Genomic DNA, 25801 nt, shown 5'->3' on the forward strand with positions numbered 1-25801 from the left:
CACTCAGCTGGTAACAGTGGGCAAGTTGAAGGAAGTGAATGGGTGGAGCCTTGATATCGCCGGTGTCCTCAATGGATGACAACCTAGGGAGCTTGCTTCTGCGGATTTGATCTTCTAACAAAGAAGCTTCGTCAAGGAGATTCCCATGCGCCACTTTTTCGAACGCTTTGATTTTGTTTGACAACATGGCGCGCGTGAGTGATCTTTTCCTTCGTACAAGCGAACCAACTTTCGCCAAGTAAATGAACACCGAAGTCCCAACACCGGTCCAGGGACAGACACATGAAGGGGGTATCATGTCGATTTCGAGGAAAGGATCAAGGTAAGAAAGTGAGTCGGCCAGTTGATCAACAAGGAAAGAGACGAGCACTTCCCAGTACACCATCGATGAAACGAGAAAAGTTTGACTCTGGGTCATGATGATTAACTTTGAAGGACAGTCCGGTCCTTGAAATTTGGTCCAGGATTCAAAGAGCTGTCGAGACCCATGGATGTGGAATAGGCCGAGTGATGAGGGATTATGCCAACTCTTGACATTGCTGTCAGTTCTGTTCAATCACCTTGAAATGGGCATGGGGCTTACCGAGGTCATTCCGAGCAGGATTATGCCTAGCAGCACTTCATCCTTCACAGGATACGGTAACGACAATAAAGACAATGTTTGGTCAATGGTCGTCTCGCCAGAGTTGACCATTGCAGAATTGTTGATCTTGCACAGCTCTGTTGAGATCTCGGAGATTGCCTCGGTCTGGAAGCTTAGAGGCGTGGTCGAGGTGCAGTCGTCTCTATGGAAGTGGGAGGCGGACATGTTCATGACGCAAAGAAAGAGTAGGCGTGAGCCTACCATCATTTCCAGGACATTTGATCGAAAAGGACTCTGGCTGGAGTCGAATGACGAGCTTATTGGACAAACGAGCGAAAAGTAATGGTGCAAAAGGAGGGAGATCTGATCAAGAGGTTCATAAAGGAGTAGAGTGCTGTCAGCATATCCCTCACAGAGCATGCCATCGGCATGGAACTCTGATGCGCGATTGTACCAAATGTCTGTGGGCGATGAAGTGGCATCTTCTGGAGCTGAACCCCTTCTGATGAAGTTTGAAACGCTCACAGGTGACTGGACATCAACAAGATTGTGGTCTTCGTAGTCGGATGTAGTTGTCGAAGATGGAGCTTGAACAAGAAGCACTCCCCTCCGAATTACCGTGACCACAGAGCTCGTGATAGAACCTTGCGCTCGGGATCTTGATGTCGACATGGTCGGTGGTTCAACAGTTGTCTGATGCTCGGGTGAGATGTGAGAAATCGCCCGCGAAACGTTCCGAACCTCCTCCTCAAACCAGCCAGGGGAGCTACGATGAGATTTGTTGACACTGAAAGACGTGCGTGGGCTGCTCTCGTATTTTGTTGACCATTTCAATGCTTTAGCATATCCTGGGCAATCGATACCTGACTTTACACATCGTAGACAACTAGGCTCCGCCTCGTCGCATTTGATTCTCTTTAAGAATTACCAACATTAGGTGATGCAAGTTCATTGAACATTGTATACGGCTTACTCGGCGCTTGCAGCGAACGCAGCCACCTGATCGTGGTGAAGGTTAGTCTCCCGAGAGCCCGAAGAGTAGGATTATTGGCACTGACTTCTGGACTTGATTCTTCGGGAATGTTGAGATGAGCTGCTGCTCATGATCGCGCGATTCCGGATGATGATACGACAGCTTGACTGACAGGATCAACGTTGTCGATAGGAACAGGTTGGTTCTCCGGGACTGTGTGTGGTGCATGCCTGCACTGCCGAACAAGCATGCGGGGCGGGGCTCTGGGACTGATAAGTGTCTCGTCAATTCCGCGTCGCGAGTGCTTTCCGATTGGCTGTGGTAATCTAGCTTATCAACCAGCACCAGACACGACTCGGGCTCGCGCAATAGATGGGCTGTGCTAGAAGTTGATGGCTTACTAGACAAGTTATCAAAGATGATCCGATTGGTCGGGCGTTGCCTTGACTCTTGTGGACTGCATTGCAGCTTCATTAATCCTCCTTGGTGACTAGCAAACCCGAGAGGTTCCATTGCTCAAAAAGGGCGAACCTCATGAGAGTAAACCAATCACGTTGGGTCGAGACAGGAGAATGGACGTATATTTCCAAATCATAGGAGTTGGCTCAGTTCAAAACAATGGTGATAGTTGATTTGAGAAATAAACTCTGACTTTCTTCTACCAAGAAACCAAATGCTAGACTCAAACAGTATCACAGCCATTCATTACATGCAGCTCCGTCAGAGGCCCAACATACCTCTTCCTCGCCCGTAACAGCCAATAAACTGCACCGAATAGCAAAGCTGCACCAAGAACAACTGGCGCGTAGTTCATGTTGAGGGCGGTAACGGGTTGAAAAGGAGGAAGAATGAGGAATACGCATGTGAAAACCAGATAGCACACGGCGGCCGCATTAACTGCCACTCCGGCCGGTCCGAGGCGCCAAGGCCCCTATATCAGAGTCTCCGGACAGAAGATTCTACACCACAGCACGAGGATGATCGGGAATAGATATGAAGCTTGAAGGCTTACAACTGCGAGAGAGAGGACGGCATTGAAGGCCGTTGTGGAGCCGATGTTGATGAGTCCAAGGAGAACGAGTAGACAGGTTGTGACGACAATGGCACTAGTGGGGATCCCGCGTTTCCGCTCGACCTTGGACAGGACTCGGGAGAATGGGAGTCCTAGTGTGCTGAGATTAGCTTTCATAGCGTAGGAGTACCAATATGCACTTACCTTGATCTCTTGCAAAAGCCCACATTACACGCGCAGCAGAAGTTATCAGTGGAATAGTCGATACGATGGCCATGATCGTCACCGCAGCCGTAAGTGCATTGGCTGCCGCCAGAGATCCAGTGATGTTGTAAAAAATCTGGATGATGGGAAACCCGGTTGTCGAGTTGAGTGCCGATTCAATGTCGCCCATGCAGAACAACAGCGTGATCAAGAATGTGAAGCCGAGAGCACCGTTAATGATCACACAGCCAACCATTGCTCGAGGCACGCCGACCTGCGCGTTCTCCATCTCTTCGCTGAGATGGGTGGCCCCATCGTATCCCGCCAAAACGTAGCAGCAGCTCAAGAGGCCTATACACCATGCTATACCGTCGTTTGACCAACCCGAATTATTCTCGAATGTCGCGAATACGAAGGAAGCCGAGTGCTTTGTCGGCGACACCACAGCCATTACGATGAGGATGACCAGATAGAAGCCGACGTGCAACGTCATGGTAATCTTCTCCAGCAGCGGAAGAATGTTACTGCAGAAAATGCATACTAGCGCAGATCCCAATAAGATAGCCCAGTAGAGCAGAGTCCCATGCCACCTCTCGGAAGTATACGAGTCGGGGTAGTTGAGTATGAGAAGGCCCTGTATTTGGGTCCCGGCGAGGAACGGTGCGCTGCCGGCTAACGCGACCCATCCTAGAGTACTGCATAGCAGTTCGAGTAAGCTCGTGTACAAGTTGCTTTGCTTTGAAGTCTCATTCTTACGTGATATATCCTGCAAACCAGCTGTTGACCGGTCCTCTCCTCCCGGGGCTTAAATAGGCGACAAAGTGATACTGGCCTCCTGCTGTAGGGTGACTATACGAATGGTCAAAGAGATTCGTTGAGCGACTGCCCGGGCATCCCTACATAGACGCCAGCTCTGCCAAAGACATGGCGGAGCATAAAGATCCGATGAATGCAATGATGGCCCCATAAACTAGTGAGGCCGGTCCTCCATTAATAAGCCCTGTTGCCATGGTGCTGCCGGAGCGGATATTAGATATGCCTGGACCAAGACTGAGGATATTTCATACCTGCACAGAGCTTCCCAGGTTGCCATCAATGATACACATGTTGCCAGGATTGCTGTGGGTGAAAAGTTTCGCTGCAGTGAGATGAGCATGGTCATCTACATGCGACGTTCGCAAATGATAAAGAAACGCCTACCTTAACCTCTTGAGCATATCCGGTCTGTGTTTGATCCTCCCCTCCTGTGCCTGTCGGCATGCTTTGCTTCTCAGAAACCGATTTTGAGGTCATGGTAGCGTTGGGTAGCGGTTCAAAACAGCTTCAAGAGGTTTCGTAACGTCACATGAGCAGTCGCAAGCCATTCTCTTCAGAGCAACATTTAAATCAGGAACTATGTAGGATGCTGACCGAATTACATGTAGTTTTTCTTTCGGAATCTGGCTTATCTTCGCACTGATTGACACTCTCTAGACGTGCCAGGTAGATGATAGTGTCTATGGTGGTGGACGACCGACGCTACGCCCCAAATGGAATAAAAGTGCGAGCTGCAAGGGATCATGCACCCCGCAATCAAGCTAACAAGGAGATCGGAGCGGGGATTGCGAAGATAACAACACATGAATGTGCGACCCGCCTCCGACCTAAGGTAGAACTACATGTACTACCACAATACTAAAGCGAACCAAAATTCTGGACTGGCTGTGATGCCGCTTTCAAGGTGTCTTGTCTCGGAAAGACTGAAGTCAACGCATTCCGTACCTCTTTCCCAGTTACCCGTAGGCCGCGAGAAACTAATATCGAACCCCTGCAAGACGCCTCAGCTGTCTGCTAGTTGAGGCTCTCTAATAGTGAAGACCTGGCAGTCATTATTGCCGGTGAATTTCCGCAGTCCTGTGTGCCTTTCCAGATTCCAGACTTCTAGGGCGACCTATCTTAACGTCATGGGGACCTTAGGTGGAGGGATTCTAACTTCAACGCTGCTGGCAGAGTTACTCGCGCTATCGAACCAACTTATGATCTGAAAACATCCACCTCGGAACTATACAGAATTCAGAACTCTGACTGCCATTGAAGACGGCGGGAAGCATGGACTCAGAGAAATGGTTCAGACTGGAGGAACGACTCAAAGGGCAACGAAGAACCAGATGACAAGCGCCGACCAGGCCTGATGCTTGAAGAGTGTGTTGATCATATTTGCCTGAAATGATTTCTTGACTATACTAAAATCTGTATACCCCCAGAAGATTGCTCTCTGTCTCACAGCCTTCCATGCAAGACTGGCTTAGCAAGAACCTTGTTGGGGTCAGTCTCTGCTAGAATTGTAGCATACGACCCAAATCGCACATGGACCTCACGCTGGGGCTTGGGGTCCCAACAGAAAAATCGCCCGGTTGAGCGCATTTCGCGCAAATCAACAACGACCACAGACTCAACGGGCATGACCGTTTCCGTCCAAAACAACAGGTACAGGCTGTCACTGAGCTTCAGCATCTTGCAAAGCTCTGCGTCTGCTAGGCCCTTCTCGGTGCCGCTGAGGCAGTGCCACGCGAGGGTGTCTCTGTTGAGATAGATGTGCTCGTAAGCATCGCGAGGGGTGTAGCGATACAGAATGTGCTTGCCGATGAGCTCCTCGGTAGCTTCGTAGGCTTTGACGTTAGTGCCCTCGTTCTTGGTGGCGTTTGAAAACTTGGTCCATGTTCTGCGCTCGTTGGTTTGGTCACTGAAGCCGGAGACGCAGGCGATCGCCTGACCTGTCGTAGTGTCGAGAATCAAGCTGACTTGTTCCTTATAGTCGGGTTTGTAGAAGTCGACAAAGTAGATGCCGCTTCGGACTTCATATGCTTTGTACTCGGCATCACCCGTGACGCCGGCTTGGTCTCCTTCGAGAATTCTCCAAGTGAGCGTGTCTGAATCGTGGAACTGGTGTGAGATACGGAGGCCCATGTCAAAAATGTGATCGAATGTCTGTCCGGCAAGTTTTGAAGACGCGGGCATAATGTGCTCCTGGAAGCCCGCTACGAGCTCTTCCAGGGTAGGCCAGTCCGATACAGGCACGAAGTCGGAGGTTTCTATGGATGCGATCATTTTGAAATGCTTCGTATGACTGTGCAATGATCTCGGGAATATGATAATGATGATTAACAGCAAGAGGGTCACAAACTACTTCTTACTTTTTAAAGTAAAGCAATGCGTTTTCAGGCTCTAAGACTGATTGCAGTTTTTTGACATCTTGTATTTGCGCAGTCGAGTTGTTAGACCTCGCACTTTTTATCCCAAAACGGTTTAGTGGTTTCGCGGAAACTCGGACTGTCAATGTTCTTCTTCCTCGCTGAGACGCCCCATCCAGGACCTGGTCGAAGTCGCAGATGAGACGAGCTGGGAACTTGACTGCCTTCGTTTAAGATTCACTAATGTAGAAAATCCATCCAAGTTGGTCATTGGTTGCCGAAGGCCCAGAGATTAGTTGCATTCCGATTGTAGTTCCGAGATAGAATCGTCAATCTTGAATATCGCCCTCGGAACTAACGCATTTCTAATCCCACCATGCGTCTCTCTCGGTGGCTACTAGACGATCTAGATCTTGGACCTTGTCTTATCCTTCTTGGTCTCGGCACGGAAACGCTTCGTCAATTGCCGAATAGCCAGGTCCAGCAAGACATCCTCGCTACCACCAGGTATTCTCGCACCAGGAACCTCGCGGTAAATTTCTGAAAGCGACAAGGTTAGCCTATCTTCCTTCAAAACTTCGTATGTTAGTAAGTAGCGACACTCACTTTCGGCAATCTCTCCCTTGCCCGTACGCGTGTAGCCATTGCCGCCGAACAGCAGCACAGCACATCTCGCACATTCGTCGAGAACAATGCCAGCATTGGCTTTGCACAAGGCAGTCAATCCACCAAGCTCCTCGTCTGCAGTCTTCTTTGGCATCTTAGATAGTTGGAATGCAAAAGATTCAACCCAAGCATACTGTGACTCGAGTATAGCTCCACATTTGGCTAGCCGATGACGGACCACTGGCTGTTCGATGAGGGTCTTTAGTACTACTAGTTAGTCATGAACTTCAACGTAGTGCTTTCGGGGATCCTTGACTTAGACAGACCTTATCGAACGCCCTACGCTGCATACAATACTCAAATGCGGCGCTCAATGCCACTCTAGCTTGTCTCGTTACACCCACCGAGATGAACATACGCTCGTGATTGAAATTGTGCATGATATACTTCATGCCCTCGTTTTCTTTACCGATGAGGTTCTCCCGCGGCACCCTGACATCGTCAAACTCGAGATACGAGGTACCGGCAACAATTTGGCCAGCGACTTTGAGGCGCCTCCTGCTCACGCCGGGTTGATTCGCAAGAGGCACCACAAGGAGCGAGATGCCCTTCCCTCCTGAGCCTTCACTACCGGTGCGAACGGCTATGGTTGCGAAGTCTGCCATGACGCCATTGGTTATCCACTTCTTGGCGCCGTTGATGATATACTCGTTGCCATTGAGCTCAGCCGTAGTAGTGATGTTGGCCACGTCTGATCCCGCACTGTGATCGTTGAGCCGGCGAGATTAGCTAGGATACAGGTGGGATTGGTCAGAAAATTCTATGGCCGACGTACTCAGGTTCAGTGATCGCGATGCATGTTCTTTTCCTTCCAAGCAGCAGGTCAGGGAGAAACCGATTCTGTACCTCCGCGTTTGCATAGTGCAGCAGAGGAGGAACACCGAATGCCATGCCAGTGGTCAAGGATCCCGGAGGTCCAGCTAACCCAGAACGACTCATCTGCATCCCAGCCTGTCAGCCTTACTTAGGAGGAAGAGGTTGAAAGGCAATTCACCTCATCTGAGTAGATCATGGTGTGCAATGCGTCCCATTCTTCTACTGGTACCTCCCCAGGCATATGCGTCACACCCAACTTGTGCAGCCATTCCACGGGTAAAGGCGCCGGCAATGCCGGAATTAGGAAGTTTCCTTTGGCGAACTTTGCGAATAAATCAGTTGGTACGTCTTCCGCTGTCTCCCACTCCATAGCATCCTTATGCAGGTTCTCGTCGAGAAACTTTCTGCAGGCGACTTGAAATCTGCGATGTGAATCGTTGAAGTATGGTGAGGGCAAGCCTCTCAACCATGGTGGATCTGCGAATGGTACTTGGGACATGATTTCGGCTAGCAGTCGTGCGTGATCAAGGTACTATGGGAATCTGGCAGGTCGGAACTGGGTTATTTACGACTGAGGGTCAGATGCAAATGTTTAGATAAAGTAGACAGTCTCTCGAACTTCTTCTTGTTGTTGATGGAGAGTACCTGAGCTCGGGCAGCTCTGTCGGCATCTTGAGTGCGGGGCCGGCTGAAACCGAGGTCTTCCACGGCCCCTGGACCCCACTCAGCGCTAACTACGGGCCGAAGACGAGTCCGTTGTAGCGGCGGATCACCGAGAAGCGGGCTAGACTATAGCCGGATGACTTTGATCGGGCCGGAATTGACTCGAAGTTTTTGATTCAGCCTGGCCTTTGCACCGCACTTTGGAAGTTCTTCCGACATTTTTGCAGAATGGTCTCGGACCAGAAGTCGCGTGATAGGAGACCGGTTTCTGGAAGCATAATTGAAGTCTAGAACAGATTCCTTTCTCTGCCGCCCCTGATTCCCTCATTCCACCTTGTAAAATTAGACACAGCGCGAACTGAGTCACGCGTTCAGGAGCATGAAGGTATCCACGAAAGTTCTTTGCTTGTATTTACTGGTCTATGGGAGGTGCAGTATGTGGGGAAAATATGTACAACATGAAGTCGTCAGTCTGCTTAACACCGTCGGAGGTGTCTCTCACACCAATCTAAACCTACGCGCCAATGTAGAAGTCGATGCAGCTCTCGTAAGTCTGCTTGTTCGTCTCGGCGTACCAGAACCACTGGATCGCGCACTTGCCACCAACGTCGCAAGCGGAGGCAAGGGTATCGGGAATGGTGATGTTCCAGTCAGCTGCATGCTTGTTAGTAGGAAGCGCGCGCAACTAAACTGGTTATTGTATCCACTTACTGTCGGCCAACGGGTCGGGGTCGGTGGTGGGCCAGTCAGACCACGAGATGAGCGGCTCGCCGATAATGGTGTTATTCGCAAGGTCGATCACGGAGATGTTCTGTTGTCAACGTCAGTACATGCACTTCTCTCCTTGATATGCAGGGCCTGGCTTACGGCGTGTCCTGGTCTGTGTCCAGCAACAAGGTCGATGTGGAAAGGGATGACTTCGCCGGCCTTGACGACGCGAACGTTGTCCTCATTATCCTCGTACTGGTAGCCACGGCATTGGAACAAGTTGCACTTGTAGTCGGCATCCGCCACCGCAAGGGAGTTTTCGATGGGACCGGCGATGTCGCTGTCGAGCTTCTTGGTCACTGCTGCTCCGCAGAGCTCTTCCTGCTTGGCGCCAGTCTGCAACCAATTCGTTAGCTCCAACTTTCAGTGCGCGACACACATGGTCTCGGAGCCTACCGTTCTGGGCTCTGGGGTCTGAACAACACCATGTCCCAGGACACTAGTAGCTAGAGCTGCAATGATGGCGTGCGTGAAAAACATTGTGGAGTTACAACCGGACGAGTGATGCCGTTCGTGGAGTTGTGTTGGTACCAAAGTGCGCAAAGCTGCTCAGAGGTCGAAGCCGAACTTCCGAGCGTAGACCTTTAAACGTCTTTTGGGACTCCCTCTCGAAATCAATCGCATGTTTTAGACATCAAGATTAAAGTGTCAGATGGATCGACGACAAGCAGAATTCCGCCGTTGTTTAATCAATTGCCCGCGTGGCAGCCCCCGTTTTCCGCCAATTCTCCACTAATGACAGGCTTGCGGTCGCCAATCATGCCCTTGAGTTGATTAACCTGCGGCAGTTGGCGACACCCACCGGCAATCCACTGCACCCCTTGGTGGAACCGCAGTATGAGAAAAAATGCATGGACAATTGGTGGGATTTTCTGAAGAAGCCCGGGAAAGAGGGAGAACAAAAGGGGCCGGAAGTTGTATTAGAACGGAGGCACTCTACCAAGTAAACAGAAAGGGGCATGAAACAGGGCAATGAAAGCTCTACGCCAAGACTTGAGAGCGGACCATCGGCAACATGAGAGTCTTGAATTTTTCAAGAGGAACTCATGGGCCATAGCCGTTCCCGACTAAGCCTCTCAGGATGACTATGATACCAATGCAACGGTGAAGGGCTACGGGTATGGAACCCTTACCGTTCGAACTTTGGAAAAGCCAAAATCATATCAAAGTGATCAACGCTGTGGCTATATGAGTGGTGGGAGGATGTATCACTGATCGAGACCGTCATGGCATCTCAACTTGAGGTACTATATTTTGGAGGCTTTGATGTAATTCCTAATTGAGGCTTCAGGGGGTTGCCGGCAGAAAAGGTTCCTCACGCTGTTGCATCCCTGAGGCTCTAGCAAACCGGGGACTACATGTATATCTGGAAACTTAACACTAACTATATTTCATTGCCTTGTATAGGTGAGTAGGTATGTAAACGCTTTTGTCAGCGAAGAATGGTTCTATAAAGGACGTGGAGAGAGAGTGCATACAAATTGTCTTGACTGTGGATACCACCACAACTCACGACGTGTCGAGTCAAGTAGGCAGGCATCATTTATGATTGACGTCTGGTGACTACACTGAACATTGAGCGACACCGCAAGACGGTGACAACTCAAAGTTTCCCTTGCAGATATTTCGAATAACATGGCCCGTTGGTTGGTCCAACCCCCCCCCCCCCCCCAATTATCCTAGTGGAGTCAAGTATTCTCAAATTGCTGCGCAGATGTGACACTGAGGACTTATTGCTAGGTTTGGTCCTCACATTTAGTCGATGAGGCTGAACCTCAATTTATGGCTGTCAATAACTAACAACTTATTCGAGGCTTGACACGACTTTCTAGACAACATTTACTCTTATCTACAATGCTGACAAACACATGCATGAGCTTGACGTCATTTCCAAATCCCCGCGTTGCTGCCTAGCTGATAAGTTACTTATTTTCATGAAAGAGTCAGCCACTACTACCATTAAGGACTACGATGCATGCTGAGGAGAGTTCTTCAAACACAACAAAGAGTTGAACGGCGCACAACTATCAAGGCGGCATCTTGGAAGAAGTCTAAATACAAGCATACCTAGTTACTAGGCATCTAAAATCGACATGTCTTCAGATACGCCGCGCTTCATTCCAACCCCAACTTCTTTAGAGAGTTATGCTCCGTTCAGCCACGGAAAGAACCCAGAGGATCGTGTCAAAGAGTTGTTGACACAGATCATTCAAGCTCATCCCCCTCTGAAAGTATACACGAAAGAACAATGTCGAGGCCTTTTCCGCGGTCCGACGTCTTTGGCATATCTACTGCTTAGAGTCCATGAGTCTCATCCCGAAATCAGAATCCAGAGTCAGTCACTCCAAGATTGGGCAGCCGCATATCTCGCGGCCGAGCGTGAAGCGGGAGATTCAGCGCCTTGTGGCCTCGCATGCGAAAGCGCTGCCTTTTGGGCGGTACAGACGATCCTGGACGAATCAAAGGCGCCAAAGCTACGAGAAGTGCTGGAAAGGCTTGCCGACAAAGACGGCCATCCATATGAGCTGCTTTTCGGCTATGCTGGTATCTTGTACATGATCCGCGCCGTCGAGTCCGCGGTACGTGTCCGACTTGCGGGTTTTTATTCATGTTCAATGTGAAGTTGACAACAGCATACATCAGAGACCGGGAACGGCAAGTCAACTTAACACCGCTAAAGTCCGAATCGTCGAAAAGACACTTGGCGCAGGGCCCTTATGGACGTGGCGCGGGAAGCGCTATATCGGTGCCGTCCACGGTGACATTGGCATCTTGACCCAACTCATACTGACAGACCCGAAGCTTGCGGAGAACCCGATTATCCGGGGCTCACTTAAGCGGATGCTTGAAGTACAGCGAGAAAATGGTAATTGGGAGACGAAAGACGACCCAGGTAATACCATCTACGAGGGTCTCACTCAATTCTGCCATGGAGCGCCTGGGTTTGTTCTCTCGCTCGTGCACCTTGAGAAGTTCTTCCCAGACTTGAAGGAAAAAATTGGCAAAGCTCTTCAGCTTGGCAGAGAGTTCATCTGGAAGGAAGGCCTTTTGCGTAAAGAGCCTTGTCTGTGTCACGGAGCACTCGGTAATTCTCTGTGAGTAAAGCATGATAACCTCGGGTTCGGATTCTCATACAGTCACTTACAATTTGGACAGGGCTTTTCCGCCGGGGAAAGAACGGGACCACTTCCTGGCTTGGTCGCTGCCGTCCAAAGTTGCGGAAGAGCGCGAGCGGGACAGGACGCTTTTCGCACCTGAGGACGGGGCGCGCCTGGCAACGTTCTTCGACTACCTGCCTAGCGCAGCTTGGACATACATGGTTTGCGGAGAGGAAATTCCCGGGCTCATTCTCTACACTGATGTGTAAGTGTCCAAGTAACGTATAATGCAGAGTAGGGCGGCGCAACTCTAGGCAGTGCAAACGACTACACGCAGTAAGCTTTTTCAGCTTCGGTTGTTGCACACTTCATGTAAGGTTGCTGTAGAGGAGATTTTGGTTGCGACTGAACTTTGTTAAGGAAGAAGAGAACGTTAAACGGGAATATCGTCTGAAGGTCACACCCCGACTTGTTTCATTGCCACAACTCTGACATAAATGTGAGCTAATCACTACTTTGATCATTAAGTACATATAAGGGTATTGGTCTTTCGTTATCTGTCATCACCCGTGCCGTCATTGAGGCGGAAAAGCCGGATGATCCGGTGGACGAGTTGCAGATCTCACCACCACCGTCGTCGTGATTGACCCATCGGGCCCATGATCCTTTACTATCCTGAACTTCTCCTCATCCGGCAATTCCGAAACCCATGTGTCGGATGTGCAGGATCTCTTCACTGTAGTTCTGCTGTAGGCAATCTCAAATTCCTTCTCGATCATGATCATCTCAAGACCCTGTGGAGATAGGCTGAAATCTCTTGCGGCCTCAAGGTCGCCGCATGTGGGACCAGGCCATAACTTCCTTCTCGAGGCGGTAGAGGTCGGTGAAGCCGGGATAGTTGGAGATGGCATCGGCGTTGAGAAGTGCCCTGGGAAGAGATGATCGACCAGAGGCTGTAGTGCTGGAATACATGCGGCGATAATGACGACGTCTGCCTCAAGACTATGTTCAACGTCAGCTATCTTTAATTTACCTGGATTTGAACCTCAAGACATCTTTGAGCCTTGATCTCGTTCTTCAAGACAGTTCTTGGGTCGTATCATGGATGCCTTACCTCGTCCATATTACAAGGTCCGCTGAGTCGTCTGTATCCAATGATCAGCCCTCACGTACGCCAATCAGAAGTAGAGTCCTACTCACAAGTGAAGTCGGGGCTTCCTAGGGACTTTAGTCTTGTGCACTTGAATAAGGCGGTAAACAATGCACTGGTGTAAAAGTTAGCTCCCGATATCTTCATTGTCTCATATACGGCTTCAAGAGTCTCCAGGTCGTGCTAGAGAGGCATGTCGGTGCCCGGCTTGACTTACAGTAGACCCAGAACAAGAGAAATCGTGATAGCCAGCCTCTTTCTTCGTGCAATCTTCAGCCTCCGAACGGATAGTGCCACGTAGATGGCGAGATAAGCATTCGTAGCAGCGGATATGCCTAGATATGTCACGCTGGTTAGTTAATCCGCTCTACGTCCAGCGCTATTTCGATAGAACTAAACCCACCACTCGTTGATATTGAGTATGCAACCGCTCTCTCTGGGCCTAGACAGGCGGTTTTTGTGTACGTGATGTTCATCACAGCTTCTTGCGGACACTCCGCAAAGAGCCCAATCACATTTCCGAGCAATCCGACGCAGCATAACAAGCCCAGTGTCCAAAGAAAAAGTCGGTGAAGTCGTCTTGGGTTGAGTAGTCGGTTCATCAGCGCCACTACGGCGAGCTTCGGCAAAGCCAGCGCAATGATTCCAAAGCCAAATGAAAATATTGTCCACCTTAGTGTCTCTTCTTTCTGCTCATCAGTGAGCATACCAACGTGTTTCCCATTGCCGAGCGCGACAGCCTTCAGCGTCGTCCCAGTCGCCGTCCATCCCACCACCACCGCTGCCAGGAGAATCCCATCGTCATATTGAATCCGGCGCTGGATCCATCCCTTGACGTACAACCGCGCAAACGCGAATAACGTAGATATGATGGTTGTCGGAACTACTGTTGCTACTATTATGGCGCTAATGTCGTGGTTATCGACGACATCGTCAGAGGGGTCGACGTCGCGCGGTAGTATGGGAAACGGTGATATCGTCGCTCGGGTTATCGTTTTGTACAACAAGTACATCATACGCGCAGGCGTGGTGTCATTCGATCATTGAGGCAAGGAATAAACATTACATGCCCGTATACGGTCGTATTCTGCCAACGTTGGTGCAGTAATGAGGGACGACGAGAAATGGGTTGATGGTTTTGGGGAGAGTGAGGGGGACAGTAGGTACAACAGACAGTAAGTGAAAAGAGTAAAACTTGAAACCTTGTTCTAGAAAGAAGGACGGGATCACGCACATTGTCTCACGGACCTGAGCAGCTACAGGCGATAGGTCGCAGAACTGCGTGTCTGAGGGTAAGCCCACTCCCCATCATCCGATTACATGGTTGGGTGAAAGCAAACTTAGTTTCTTCGGCCTGGCGCCGTTTCCTTCAGGCGGAACAAAGTCTCCAAACCAAGGAGGATGAACCGATGACTAAATTACAAAGCGTTGTAGGACCGAAAACCTGCTGCAAACGGCAGTCGACCCAGGTATCCGGGTTCCCGGAAAGCCATCGATTCTGACATCGACAAAGAAACACATTCAAAGCCGCGGCAGCCACGATCGCCAGTTCATGTAGCGAGACGCGGGAGCCGGAGCTAGTCCAGAAGCGATGTTGAGCTAACAACGTCAGCACTTGTTCGGGGTGTCTACTTGCGGACCGATTCCGAGGACATGGCCAGTGATTTGTCTTGATGTCAGATGTCAGAATCCGAAGAACAAGAACAACGTTTCTCGCAATAGGCAACTTACTAGTGTCGCAATGCCGTGAAGCCGGGGAAGGCTCCGAGCTCGTTTAGCCGCCTGATCAGACGTTCCGAGACGTTGACTGGCACCACCTGGCTACGACTAGCACAACCAAGAGGGGTTGGCCTAGCTCGCTTCAGCATCCTACTAATCTTGTTCATGACAAGACACGGTTCTACATTCTGCCCAGCTAGCCGCGAGTTTTACAAAGAGCCATTGAGCGCCAAGATGATAGTTCATTACGTACCCCATAGCCAGCTCATCAGATCGACAGCACCTAAGGTCTAGACCCTCTTGAGTGCTCGCTTCCCGGAGTGTGAATTGAGTGCCTTCGATCTCCAGCATTGAGGGAAAATGGCGGGTATCAGCGTCACCTAAACAGCAACTCGTTCATTGGGGCTGCGGCTTTCTGATGGCTTGATGACAATGGGGCCCTCTGCATCGCGAAGCTACGTCTCGCAAGCTACTAAGTACCGTAGATGATTACTCCCATGGACTATGCATTTTGCCCACAACTTAATTCGACTCACTTTCGAAGACCTAGCAGCTTTCCTGATTAGTTTGGTTGTGGTAATCCTGGAGATCATCAACGAGTAGGCAAACTTGCTAAACATATCAAGAGACGCGAGTAAAGCTTATTTCGAGGTCAAGGTTCTAAAGCCATGTGGGAGTCAGGGCATACTCTAATACCAGCATTAACCAGGTACTGAACATTGGAGAAATGGCGGTAGACTCTCGTCTCAGTCTAGGCTATCCCCGTCGTTTTCTCGACGCTGAAGTCATCTGCGCCCGAGAGCCTCGGAATCATTGGTTGCTCCACGCGAGGAAGCAAGCCTGAAACACAGACCAGACTGCACATTTTTCGAAATTTTGCCTTCTCGGCCTCTTCGTAAAATGTGGTCTCCGTCTGCCGGCCGGTCACCGATCGCGCCCCTCTTCGCGCCGGTCATAACAGCGGGGTGGGGCAAATGGAATCGAGAAAAGCCCCATGCCGAGAAAGGAGGTAGTTCGGGTGAGCCTCCATGACGAAGTCGAAAGAGGACCCTTTAGGATAAGGACCGATGGCATTCAGCGCGACACCCATAGGTCATCTTAATTGTAGCACCTCGTCAAAGACATGGTTCGCAACGGCAAATGCTTTTATGTATGGCTGATCCATAAATCAGCGCTGTGACAGCGTGACTCCATTGCCTGGCTCGTGGATGTTGGTCACGGTAGCCTCGTTGCGCCCAGCAGGCAGGCAAGTCAAAGTATTAGGGTCAAATAGGTCCGAGAGAGCTTCTTAACTGAGCAGAGACTCGAGAATTTGATGGAAAGTGAAGTTCAAAAGCTCGATCACCGTATTCAGTGGCGGGTCCGATCCATCATGATGGTTCCTGACATCTGTTAGTTTAGTTTGACAGCAAGCCGCTAGTCTCAGTTTCTAACAGCCACAATTAAGCGATGCTCAACAGGTATTCAGTCCTGATGAGGGTACTCGCTTGTCTTCCGGTGTCCCGACTTTGTGGATCGGGGCCCGAGCGGATCGACCAGAGCTGCCAACGATATAAGCGAGGTTGTAAGAAGCAAACATGCTTGCCAGGGTACAACTCCCTTCGCCGCATCAAGGGATACAAACCTCAGATTGCAATCAAGAAGAGGTATCTGAAGACATGGGCTAGAACAAAGAAGGCGTTGTGGCCTCGCGGGTAAGCGCAGCTACCAAACCTCGGTTGCAGTCCCGGACGAGTCTCACTGCCTCACGCCCCCTGGCTTGTATGGCATATATTACCCAGGCAAGAGATTTCGAGACTCATGAGATGCCGCCAAACTCAACAACATATTGCATTTGGAATGAGTATCTCCCTTCAATATCCACCAAATCGGAGGATGTGGCCATTGCAGGCTTGACATAGTTCCAATATGCGTCTATAAGAACGGCCAATCATCCACAGATTGAGCTTGAATGTAGTATCGACCAACCGCTATACCAAGCTTCGACCAGAGCTCAACGACGCGAAATTTTTGAACATGAGACTCTCAGGTGTTTTCTTCGGCCTTGTTGCCGTCGTGTCTGGGCATACAATTTTCCAGAAGCTCTCCATCAATGGAATTGACCAAGGAGCATTGAAGGGGGTTCGAGCACCTTCAAGCAACAACCCCATTCAGAATGTCAACGATGCCGGTTTCGCCTGCAACAACAACATCCAGTACAAGGACAACAATATTGTGTCCATCGCCGTTGGTGCAAAGATCGGTGCTTGGTGGGGGCACATCATCGGAGGTGCTCAAGGCACAAACGACGCCGATAATCCCATCGCGGCAAGCCATAAAGGTGGAACCCTGAGCCTTGACTTTCTCTTGCCGCATTATGTTCTTTTCGAATCCTAAATGTACAGAAGTACTGACCCGGATGTAATAACAGGCCCAATTGTTGTCTACCTAGCCAAGGTCAGCAACGCTGCTAGCACTGGCACGACGGGCCTCACTTGGTTCAAGATTGCCGAAGCCGGCCTGAGCGGAAGTACATGGGCGGTTGACACCATGATAGCAAACAATGGCTGGCACTACTTCACTCTCCCCTCATGTGTAGCTCCTGGGGACTACCTACTTCGCGTTGAGATCATTGCCCTTCACTCTGCCTCAACACAGGGAGAGGCCCAATTCTATATGGAATGCGCCCAGTAAGTTGGAACCACATCGTATAAGGTCTGGAGAGAGTTGATGACTCCTAACACAAAGTGCTTTAGAATTCGAGTGACTGGCTCAGGCACCAATGCGGGCTCCAATACTGTCAAGTTTCCCGGCGCCTACTCCGCGACCGACCCAGGCATTCTTATCAACATCTACGATAGTTCTGGCAAGCCAACAAACGGCGGCCGCTCATATAAGATCCCGGGCCCTCCGGTCCTTAGCTGTTCAGGTTCTGGAAATTCTGGAAGTGGCAATGGGTCCCCTCCTGTTCCCAGCTCCGCTCCTGTATCGAGCTCTCCTCCGTCAAGCAGCGGCAGCAAGACTGTGGCTTTATATGGGCAGTGCGGCGGTCAAGGATGGACTGGCGGTACGACCTGTTCTCAGGGAACTTGCAAAGTCTCGAATCAGTACTATAGCCAGTGCCTGCCTTGAGTTTTGGATCTTGAGAGTCCCAGCTAGCCCTTTGGAAAGAGTGATCTTGGTCTTCTGGGTTCAAGCTGCGCGCGTTGATCGGGGGTTACATGTACTTCCTGAACAAAACCAGCCTGTAGCCACATACTGCTGCATGGGCTCATCAACCAATTGACAGGTTGACGACATAGACATGGTCATCATTGGATTACTACCTTGGTCAATGTGCCTGGGGCGTGCCAGACTAGTCATTAGACAATACCCGGAATCTATTGTGAAGTGTCTAAGTTAAAGTATTGAAGAGCTGATGTGCCACCAAGCCAATCAGCTCGAACTCAATACAGTATCAATACCAGGCATCTAGATTGACGGTCAGATGAGCCAACTGCCTCGTACTGCCTATGGACTGTGCTCTTCTGATATTCTTCTCTGTTGGAGTGTGTGGAGCCGCAACTTTGAACGAAAATCACGCAGTGGATCCAAAGTAGACACCCTAGGGCTCCAGGATCTTCATCAGCAACTGGTCGGTTAGCTCAGTTGGTTAGAGCGTGGTACTAATATTTCATCAGAAATGTTCTGTAATGCCAAGGCCGGGAGTTCAAGCCTCCCACTGATCATTATCTTTTGCATTGGATGTCTAGGACGCTTCTCAACCCTTGGAATTCACTTTTGCGAGTTTTGGCCAAGTTTTGCTCCAATGGAATGTGTGCCGGTGAGCCCAACGTTTAAACCCGGAACTATGGGGACAGTGGAGTACGCACCCGGATCGGCAGTCTTGTTTCTCGCCGGTTCTCGCCGAGTCACACTTCTTCCGCTTAGGGACGTCGGACCGGAACTGTCCACACTTTTCACTGATGATTCCAAGGAAGAGAAACTGCCAGAGAAGAAAACCTGCTGCCTGCGGTATTCTTTAATGACATGTTGATCAAAGTAGGACTGGGCAGACGGGGGCGTTCTCTCGGCGCCGAAGAAGGCCGGCCACGGCTCCAATGTTTATGAAAGCACATTCCACCCGGCTCCCGGCACCGGTGGCATACGTCGCCGCGGCGTTCATCTCAACATGAGCAACAACGCATAAATGTATACGCGCACGAGCCAGATGCTGCACACGGACAACAGCGGGAAAAACAAGAGGAAATGCCACAATGCCCCGACATTCTTGAGACGATCGTAAGCGTTTTTGCCACGGCGACGGGCCCAGCCAGGATTGGTAAGCCCCCCTCTCCCCGCAGAGCTGCCATCATCGTAAGGGGCGACGAAGACAGCTGCTAGTAAACGGACTAAATATGCACGATGCTGTCATCAGACCCCTGACCCAAGAGCAGAATCCAAAGCTGATTCTTCCATCTTTCTCCAGTAGAAATCTGCATCTCTTGTGAACGAACCATTCGGCCTGTGAATTCGCCCCGTATGATCGTCAGTGGGTCCTGATCTTCGAGCTTCTCTACGACCTAAAACCCCAGCTGGTTCCTCTCCTTATCCTCATTGAAGAAACTTTTTTGGGGAAGCTCCAAAAGTGAGAACAAGAGCGGAAACAAAGAAACGCCCAATATGGAAATCGAAATCCCGGCTATCCATCCAGCAGTAGCAGTCAAGGCTCCGAGAGAGCCTCTGATCCTCATCGATGCCCCGACATATCCACCCGACGCCGGCGAGGTCATTGTCCAGGTAGAATGGACCTCCTCCACGCCCTATCATCTGCACCAAGCAGATGGCGGCCTATTGATCGACATGTTCCCCCGCATCCTGGGCGACACCTTTGCAGGGACGGTACTCCTAGTCGGACCCGGGCCGCACCACGTCGACCTCGAAGTCGGAGACAAAGTTCTGGGGTACTCATTCCGCGACGACAAGGACGGCAAGGAAAAGGCTGCTCAAACCCTCATCACCGTCCCCACTTTCTTGCTGGGGAAGATGCCCAAGGGGCTGACGATGCAAGAAGCCGTGACTGTGCCCGACAACATCGTTACTGTCTTCCAGGCCGCTGTTGATCTCGCACTGCCGCTCCCGTGGCCTATCCCGGAAGGGTGGACACCCCCGGAAGCGGATGCGCCGATCCTGTTGTGGGGCGGATCCGGATCAGTTGGCATGTACTCCATCGAGGTGTTCCGGCACTGGGGGTACAGGAATCTCATCGTGGTTGCGAGCGGGAAACACCACGAGTACCTCACCTCGCTAGGCGCGACGGTTTGCTTCGACTATCGAGATAAGCACGTCGTCCAGAGCATCCGGGATCATCTAGGCCCCAAGGGTGTCCCCTATGTTATTGATTGCATTGGACACTTGTCAGGATCTCTCGGACCCATTACCCATTTGGCGGACCGAGGCACCAAGGTTGCGGTCATGCTCCCCGTCGTCATCAAAGACCCGACAGAAATCGAAGCTCCTGTGTATCAGATGACGGAGCCCGCAGAAGGGCAATGGAAAGAAGGTGTTGTCGTGAAAGGTGTCAGAACACATTTCTATCTCAAGGTATTCCATCCTTTCCTTGAAAGATCTTTGGATACATTGGTTACTGACCGAAGTTTGATGCAGAACAAATTATTCAAGGACAAGATGCAATGTGAGATAATACCATCATTGCTGGAGCAAAAGGTGGTGAGGCCAAACCCGCAAAGGATAGTCGAAGGAGACACATTACTGGAGCGGGCTCAAGATGCCATTGTGCTCCTGCGGAACAAGGCTGTGAGTGGCGAGAGACTTGTTTGGAGAGTGTCAGAGAATGAAGCAATTGTTTAGTAACGTTCACCAAAAAGCTGTGCTCTTACTTAGCATAAAAGGAAGCGTTCGCATAAAAGGGCCGGATGGGGTTTGCTATTTTTCAGTGGCCCATGTTCACAGTGACAAAACTGGTCTGAGTCTCGACGTATGGCTTCTGCTGTAGCTTGTTATGCTCTTCAGCAACGGCAATATTTCGGAGTCTTGGCGAAGTTGAAGGTACCAGGGATATTTCGCATGTCCTCCGGGACACCACTAAATGCAGTCCGGGAAAGAAACCGGGATGGAAAGGAAGGCTACCATGCAGACAAAGGCACAATGGAAAGAAGCGTGTGTCGTTGTGAGCCCAAAGTGGTATTCGAATCCACCGGAAGTTGAAGCTATGCCACCGCGGCGACCCCAAAAGCGCGTGGCAAGTACGCTTCGGTATGAGGTCCATAACTTTTTTCTCTTAACCTGGTGATGCCAGATTTGGTGGCTCGTTCCGGCGGAAAGCGAATTGTGGAACTTACATTCGAATATTTACATACACGCAACGTTCTTTGAAGGCTATAAAACACTGCTGCTCAGATTTCCTGGAAGTCTGTATACTATCCGTGACAACAGCTCGAGCCGGTTAGTCTCTGTTACTTTTTTCACAATCGCCATCTTCCTTTTCAACTTCCATCGTTGGCACCTCTTTTCCCAACATTGATCTCGATCTTTGAATCCAACTCAACTACAAAAATGGCCGCCCCAACCACCAACACCATCACTGTCACCCTTCAGCAGGTCGCCAAGATGATTGATCACTCCCTACTTCACCCTACCATGACCGACGCCGATATTCTAGAAGGCTTGCGCATCTCCAAGAAGTACGGCGTTGCCACGGCATGCGTGAAGCCGTATCTGATTCCCCTCGCCAAAAAGGAACTCCAGGGTAGCGGCGTGCTGGTCTGCCCTGTCATCGGCTTCCCACACGGTAACAGTACCACCGAAGTCAAGGTCTTTGAAGCCAACCAGGCGGCTGCCGCCGGTGGCAAAGAGATTGACATGGTCGTCAATATCGGCAAAGTTCTCGGTGGCGAGTGGACCTATGTTGCTGAAGAAATTCGCCAAATCAACGATGTCGTCGTCAAGCATGGCGCAATACTCAAAGTTATTTTTGAGAACGACTATCTCCAAGAGGAGCACATTATCCGACTGTGTGAAATCTGTTCCGATGTTGGCGTCGCATTTGTCAAGACCTCGACTGGGTACGGCTTTGTGAAGCAGCCCGATGGCTTGTACACTTACAAAGGAGCCACTGTTCGGCATCTGAAGCTTATGAGGGAGCACTCGAAGCCCGAGGTCCAAGTAAAGGCTGCTGGAGGCGTTCGGACGCTGGATGATCTGCTCCACGTCATGTCGCTTGGGGTCACCCGAATTGGTGCCACTGCTACCGCTGGGATCATGGAGGCTGCAGTTGCGCGTGGAATCATGGATCAGCCGACTGAGGTAGAGTTTAAGCCCATCAGCGGGCCATCGGTGGGAGGCTACTGAGTCACGCCATAGTGTAGCAACTTCTTACACCTGATGTAAGAACAAATGTAGGCTAAATAGAGAGGTATTCAGCTACGTTGAATTTAGCATCTTTCGTTTCATGTTGAAGTAAGTCCTTTCAGGTCATCGGACAACTTCCTCTGGCGATAGTTTGCCTCATCCACATGACGAGTGGAAGTTAGCCTGTTGGCCAAAAGTTATGTCCGTTGAGATGTCTTGAAGGGTGCAAACATCGACTACCAACGTCTCCTTTACGGATTTACCGGGTCTCGGAGCCCTCATACAGAAAATGAGAATAATAATAAGTAGCCATTTTGGCCAAGTTCTTGCATTTGCTGGGGTAGAAATGCTAGCTGGATACCTATTCGGAACGGCGTGTTGGTCAGATGCTCGGCCGGAATGAATTACCGTAAAAGGTCTAGCGTCTTGCTAACTTGAGACTTTCTTTCCGGTGGAACTTTCTGTTCCGCCCCGTACAACCTCCGACTCACATTTACACGTCAACAACATCTTGCGCATCAAATCGAGCCCACTTTCAGCAATGAACAGGTCGGAGGATACAATACCCATGGAGTCGACTAGACCGAGGAGAAAGGTTGCAGCCGCATGCCAACGCTGTCGAAAGCAAAAGCTGAAGGTAGGCTGCCCAACCCTATGTGCCCATTCTTTCAAGCCCGGCAGTGTTGTTTTACATCATCTAACAGGATGGACCAGTGCGATACTGAACGTCCCTGTACTCTGTGTACCAGAGCCGGAGTGAATTGCATCAATGATAAACCTAGCGTGTGGAGGGTCCAGGGGCCCAACATCACCCCGTCACGGACTCGGAAGGGAGACAGGGTGCCAGGCATTGGCAGGTCTCGTCCAGCGAAACGGGACCGTCGAGCAACCGGAACGGAGGAAACCGCTGAGGAAAGCACTTCTCCCCTCGTGATGGCTACCATGCCACACTTGATACTTTCATCGGAACGCCAGTCACTTCCCGATGAATCAAGTCCCGCACCCGCTCCTCGGGCATCTTCGGAACAGGTTACCTCTAGTAGACCATGGTCAACAAACTCGGCTGCAGTCAGCTTCTTAGACGAGGTAATTATTCTCAAAGATCCCTACTACGATGGAAGTTAGACCTGACTTGGATCCTGAGCAAGGCATTCCAACACCACGACATACACACGCCGGACGAAGCAGATACTTCCGCCTTCGCAGCTACTGAGTGGACTTCGCGAGGTACCCATGAAGACGCCAGAGAAGCCAGTGCTTCCGTCGCGTCATTAGCTCGACCCCTTTCCCAACAGCATATCCGATCTATCTCACGGCATCATGGCGCCATGAGCGCAGCCCAAAGAGACTTTCTTTCCGTCTTGCCAGCACAAGCCCCTGTGGCAGTGCTTGTCAACATTTACTTTGAGAAGATCCATTGGTTTATGATGATATTCTTCACAAGCGAGTTTCGAGCCCGAGTTCAAGAGCTTCATACTACTGCATCACCGGGATCTCCACCAAGAAAAGCGAATCCCGGTATACTTGGTCTTGTGCTTGCTGTCTGCTTAACTAGCCTCCGCTACGCCAGCCCCGAGCAGCACTCTCAACTCGTTGAACTTGGCGTTGATCCAGATTCATTGCAAGAAAAAATATTGGCGACGTTGAAGGTGAGATTCCTCGATGTAGTCTCCCTGGGATCCATCGAGGCTGTGCAGATGTGCATCTTGTTAGGAAGTTTCTATCTGTACCACGGAGAACCCGAGCTTGCCTGGCCCATTTGCGGAAGCGGTTTGCGTATCGCCCAAGCTCTCAAACTTCATCAACGACACAAAGATGAAGATGAGCCCTCAACCGTACCCGACGTTGACAACCCGGTCCACAGGGCAGCTGAGACACGCAAAAGATGCTGGTGGGCTATCTATGAGATTGAGACCTTCTGCTCGATGCTGTATGGCTTTCCTCTTAGCATCGTTGACGAGGATTGCAACGTCGAAGTACCCGAACAATATCCTTTGCGATCAAAAGATGCGTCTTGGGAGTCCATAAGATGGAAGTCGACCGGAAAAGCTACTGTACTCTCATACAAGGTGTCGATGGCACAGCTGTCGATTATCGTGAAAAGGGCGCTGTCGGAGCTCTACGGGAACCGGAAGCAGCCCAACAGCAACGAGATCGGTGCAAGACCCGAAGGTCCATTAGTTCAGCGTCTCATAAATACAGTCACTAGCTTGGACCAACAGATTCGTCAGTGGCACGACCATCTTCCGCAAGAGTTAGTCTTCAAAGAAGATGAGGTTGCAATCGCAGCTGACTGGCCCGGGGGCGCCAATCATTCTCTGAGGCCGGAACATCACCAGCACACTTTCCGCATCCAGGGACTGGCACTCAAACTCGCATACGAGAACGCTAGAATACTGGTCCACAGGCCCTTACTAGCCTACAAAGCAATGAAGAAGATCAATACGACCGAGGGTTCGGATTTCCGTTCAATCGGAGAGAATGATCCGCTCCAGCGCTCGGTGCGGAGTTGCCGAGACGCGGCCTTGCAGATTGCCAACATTGGCTGCACGCCGCACTTCAAAGAGGTGATTGACACATACGCGTTGTCATTTGTCGCGCTACATCTGTTTACTGCCGGTGTTACGCTCTCCATCATGACGGGACTGGACCCATTGAGCCGGGAGGCCTATGACTCCAAAATGGGCCTTCGAAAATTGATGGAGATGCATTCTCAACTCAAGTCCAAGTCTGTTGTCGCCGAGCAGGGACTGAACATTCTCACGAAACTGATGAAGCTAGTCATGACTAAGGAGATGGAAAGAATGCTTCACTTGGATATTCCCCCACCAACAGAAACCGACCAAAATGGAAGAGACATCGAAACAAGGGCTAGCCTGAATGCCATTGAAGTCACTGGCCAGAGCCCCAACAGGATTCCCATAGACTCAAACAGCAACATCAACCAGATCACACTACAGCAAAGTCCGCCGGCGGCTGACTTAGTAGAGGATGCCACAGCGAGCCTAAGCTTCAGCGAGGACCCAATCATAACACAAGCGCTCTCGGAATTCGAGCAGAGTAAGGCTAAGTCCCCCAAAGAGATTTCTTTAGCTAACATTAGTTTTAGTTATGATGTATGATATCAATGGTGTCGGGGAGGGAGACCCGGTGGAGTTCAGCGAGTACCTCACTGAGAGTTGTTTCGGGAGACAGGATCAGGGATGGATATGGAACCAAGGACACTCTTTTGCGAGCTAGTCATTGATTTGGACCAACTTCTGAGGTACAACTGAAATTTCTGGCTTGTCCTGGTCTGAATGATATCTGCCGGTATTGCCTACCCGGTTTAGTTCTCTGGAGAATCGCGGGGTTCGTCTCCCCACCGGAGCTCGAGCCTGTCTTGCTCCGGCGGGGTAACAAGACTGACGAACCCAGCCGGCCTCGTAATTCTTCGTGGTGAAAGCGCAACCTTAGCTTCAGTAACCCCGCTGGCCCGACTACTCGACGAACTCCGGTGGAGAAGCTTCGAAGAATTGGGTCATCATCAGAACGGATGTTCTTGTCGCCGATGATCAGGCGCCGGCGTGAAGTCCGTTGGAGGAGGACCACCGATGAGTTTCCGGATGGAACGATAAATCGAAGCTTGTGAGGAGGTTCTTGTCTCTGGC

At 50.7% G+C, this 25801-nt stretch overlaps 11 protein-coding genes across 11 annotated transcripts; 5 read left to right on the plus strand and 6 right to left on the minus strand.

Moving 5' to 3' along the window:
• Positions 1–556: 556 nt before the first annotated feature.
• CTAM01_13129 (uncharacterized protein) lies at positions 557–1784 on the minus strand (the record flags this gene model as incomplete). Its single annotated transcript, XM_060529134.1, has 3 exons — positions 557–1431; positions 1557–1582; positions 1642–1784. 3 exons carry the CDS (start codon positions 1782–1784, stop codon positions 557–559), a joined length of 1044 nt encoding a protein of 347 aa, XP_060376278.1.
• Positions 1785–2487: 703 nt separating this feature from the next.
• Positions 2488–4065, minus strand: CTAM01_13130 (uncharacterized protein; the record flags this gene model as incomplete). Its single annotated transcript, XM_060529135.1, has 5 exons — positions 2488–2720; positions 2773–3467; positions 3529–3621; positions 3840–3910; positions 3973–4065. 5 exons carry the CDS (start codon positions 4063–4065, stop codon positions 2488–2490), a joined length of 1185 nt encoding a protein of 394 aa, XP_060376279.1.
• A 966-nt stretch (positions 4066–5031) lies between these two features.
• Positions 5032–5859, minus strand: CTAM01_13131 (uncharacterized protein; the record flags this gene model as incomplete). The annotated part of the gene is made up of 1 exon (XM_060529136.1): positions 5032–5859. The coding sequence occupies one exon, from the start codon at positions 5857–5859 to the stop codon at positions 5032–5034; it is 828 nt and encodes a 275-aa protein (XP_060376280.1).
• Positions 5860–6348: 489 nt separating this feature from the next.
• CTAM01_13132 (uncharacterized protein) lies at positions 6349–7923 on the minus strand (the record flags this gene model as incomplete). Its single annotated transcript, XM_060529137.1, has 5 exons — positions 6349–6482; positions 6549–6807; positions 6875–7310; positions 7384–7547; positions 7603–7923. 5 exons carry the CDS (start codon positions 7921–7923, stop codon positions 6349–6351), a joined length of 1314 nt encoding a protein of 437 aa, XP_060376281.1.
• Positions 7924–8601: 678 nt separating this feature from the next.
• CTAM01_13133 (uncharacterized protein) lies at positions 8602–9335 on the minus strand (the record flags this gene model as incomplete). The annotated part of the gene is made up of 4 exons (XM_060529138.1): positions 8602–8741; positions 8799–8898; positions 8955–9191; positions 9252–9335. The coding sequence occupies 4 exons, from the start codon at positions 9333–9335 to the stop codon at positions 8602–8604; spliced, it is 561 nt and encodes a 186-aa protein (XP_060376282.1).
• Positions 9336–10948: 1613 nt separating this feature from the next.
• On the plus strand, positions 10949–12222 carry CTAM01_13134 (abscisic acid ABA receptor; the record flags this gene model as incomplete). The annotated part of the gene is made up of 3 exons (XM_060529139.1): positions 10949–11434; positions 11499–11950; positions 12012–12222. The coding sequence occupies 3 exons, from the start codon at positions 10949–10951 to the stop codon at positions 12220–12222; spliced, it is 1149 nt and encodes a 382-aa protein (XP_060376283.1).
• A 306-nt stretch (positions 12223–12528) lies between these two features.
• Positions 12529–14119, minus strand: CTAM01_13135 (uncharacterized protein; the record flags this gene model as incomplete). The annotated part of the gene is made up of 5 exons (XM_060529140.1): positions 12529–12955; positions 13068–13098; positions 13154–13218; positions 13321–13438; positions 13813–14119. The coding sequence occupies 5 exons, from the start codon at positions 14117–14119 to the stop codon at positions 12529–12531; spliced, it is 948 nt and encodes a 315-aa protein (XP_060376284.1).
• A 2719-nt stretch (positions 14120–16838) lies between these two features.
• CTAM01_13136 (glycosyl hydrolase family 61) lies at positions 16839–18990 on the plus strand (the record flags this gene model as incomplete). Its single annotated transcript, XM_060529141.1, has 4 exons — positions 16839–17142; positions 17233–17491; positions 17558–17825; positions 18847–18990. 4 exons carry the CDS (start codon positions 16839–16841, stop codon positions 18988–18990), a joined length of 975 nt encoding a protein of 324 aa, XP_060376285.1.
• A 473-nt stretch (positions 18991–19463) lies between these two features.
• CTAM01_13137 (zinc-binding dehydrogenase) lies at positions 19464–20651 on the plus strand (the record flags this gene model as incomplete). Its single annotated transcript, XM_060529142.1, has 2 exons — positions 19464–20384; positions 20448–20651. The coding sequence occupies 2 exons, from the start codon at positions 19464–19466 to the stop codon at positions 20649–20651; spliced, it is 1125 nt and encodes a 374-aa protein (XP_060376286.1).
• A 705-nt stretch (positions 20652–21356) lies between these two features.
• On the plus strand, positions 21357–22151 carry CTAM01_13138 (deoxyribose-phosphate aldolase; the record flags this gene model as incomplete). The annotated part of the gene is made up of 1 exon (XM_060529143.1): positions 21357–22151. One exon carries the CDS (start codon positions 21357–21359, stop codon positions 22149–22151), a length of 795 nt encoding a protein of 264 aa, XP_060376287.1.
• A 541-nt stretch (positions 22152–22692) lies between these two features.
• CTAM01_13139 (tall aerial hyphae-4) lies at positions 22693–25391 on the plus strand (the record flags this gene model as incomplete). The annotated part of the gene is made up of 3 exons (XM_060529144.1): positions 22693–22788; positions 23195–25211; positions 25261–25391. 3 exons carry the CDS (start codon positions 22693–22695, stop codon positions 25389–25391), a joined length of 2244 nt encoding a protein of 747 aa, XP_060376288.1.
• Between the last annotated feature and the right edge of the window lie 410 nt (positions 25392–25801).

The sequence above is a fragment of the Colletotrichum tamarilloi genome (assembly GCF_030869305.1).
Source record: "Colletotrichum tamarilloi strain Tom-12 chromosome Unknown Scaffold_89.1, whole genome shotgun sequence".
In the NCBI taxonomy this organism is placed as follows: Eukaryota; Fungi; Ascomycota; class Sordariomycetes; order Glomerellales; family Glomerellaceae; genus Colletotrichum; species Colletotrichum tamarilloi.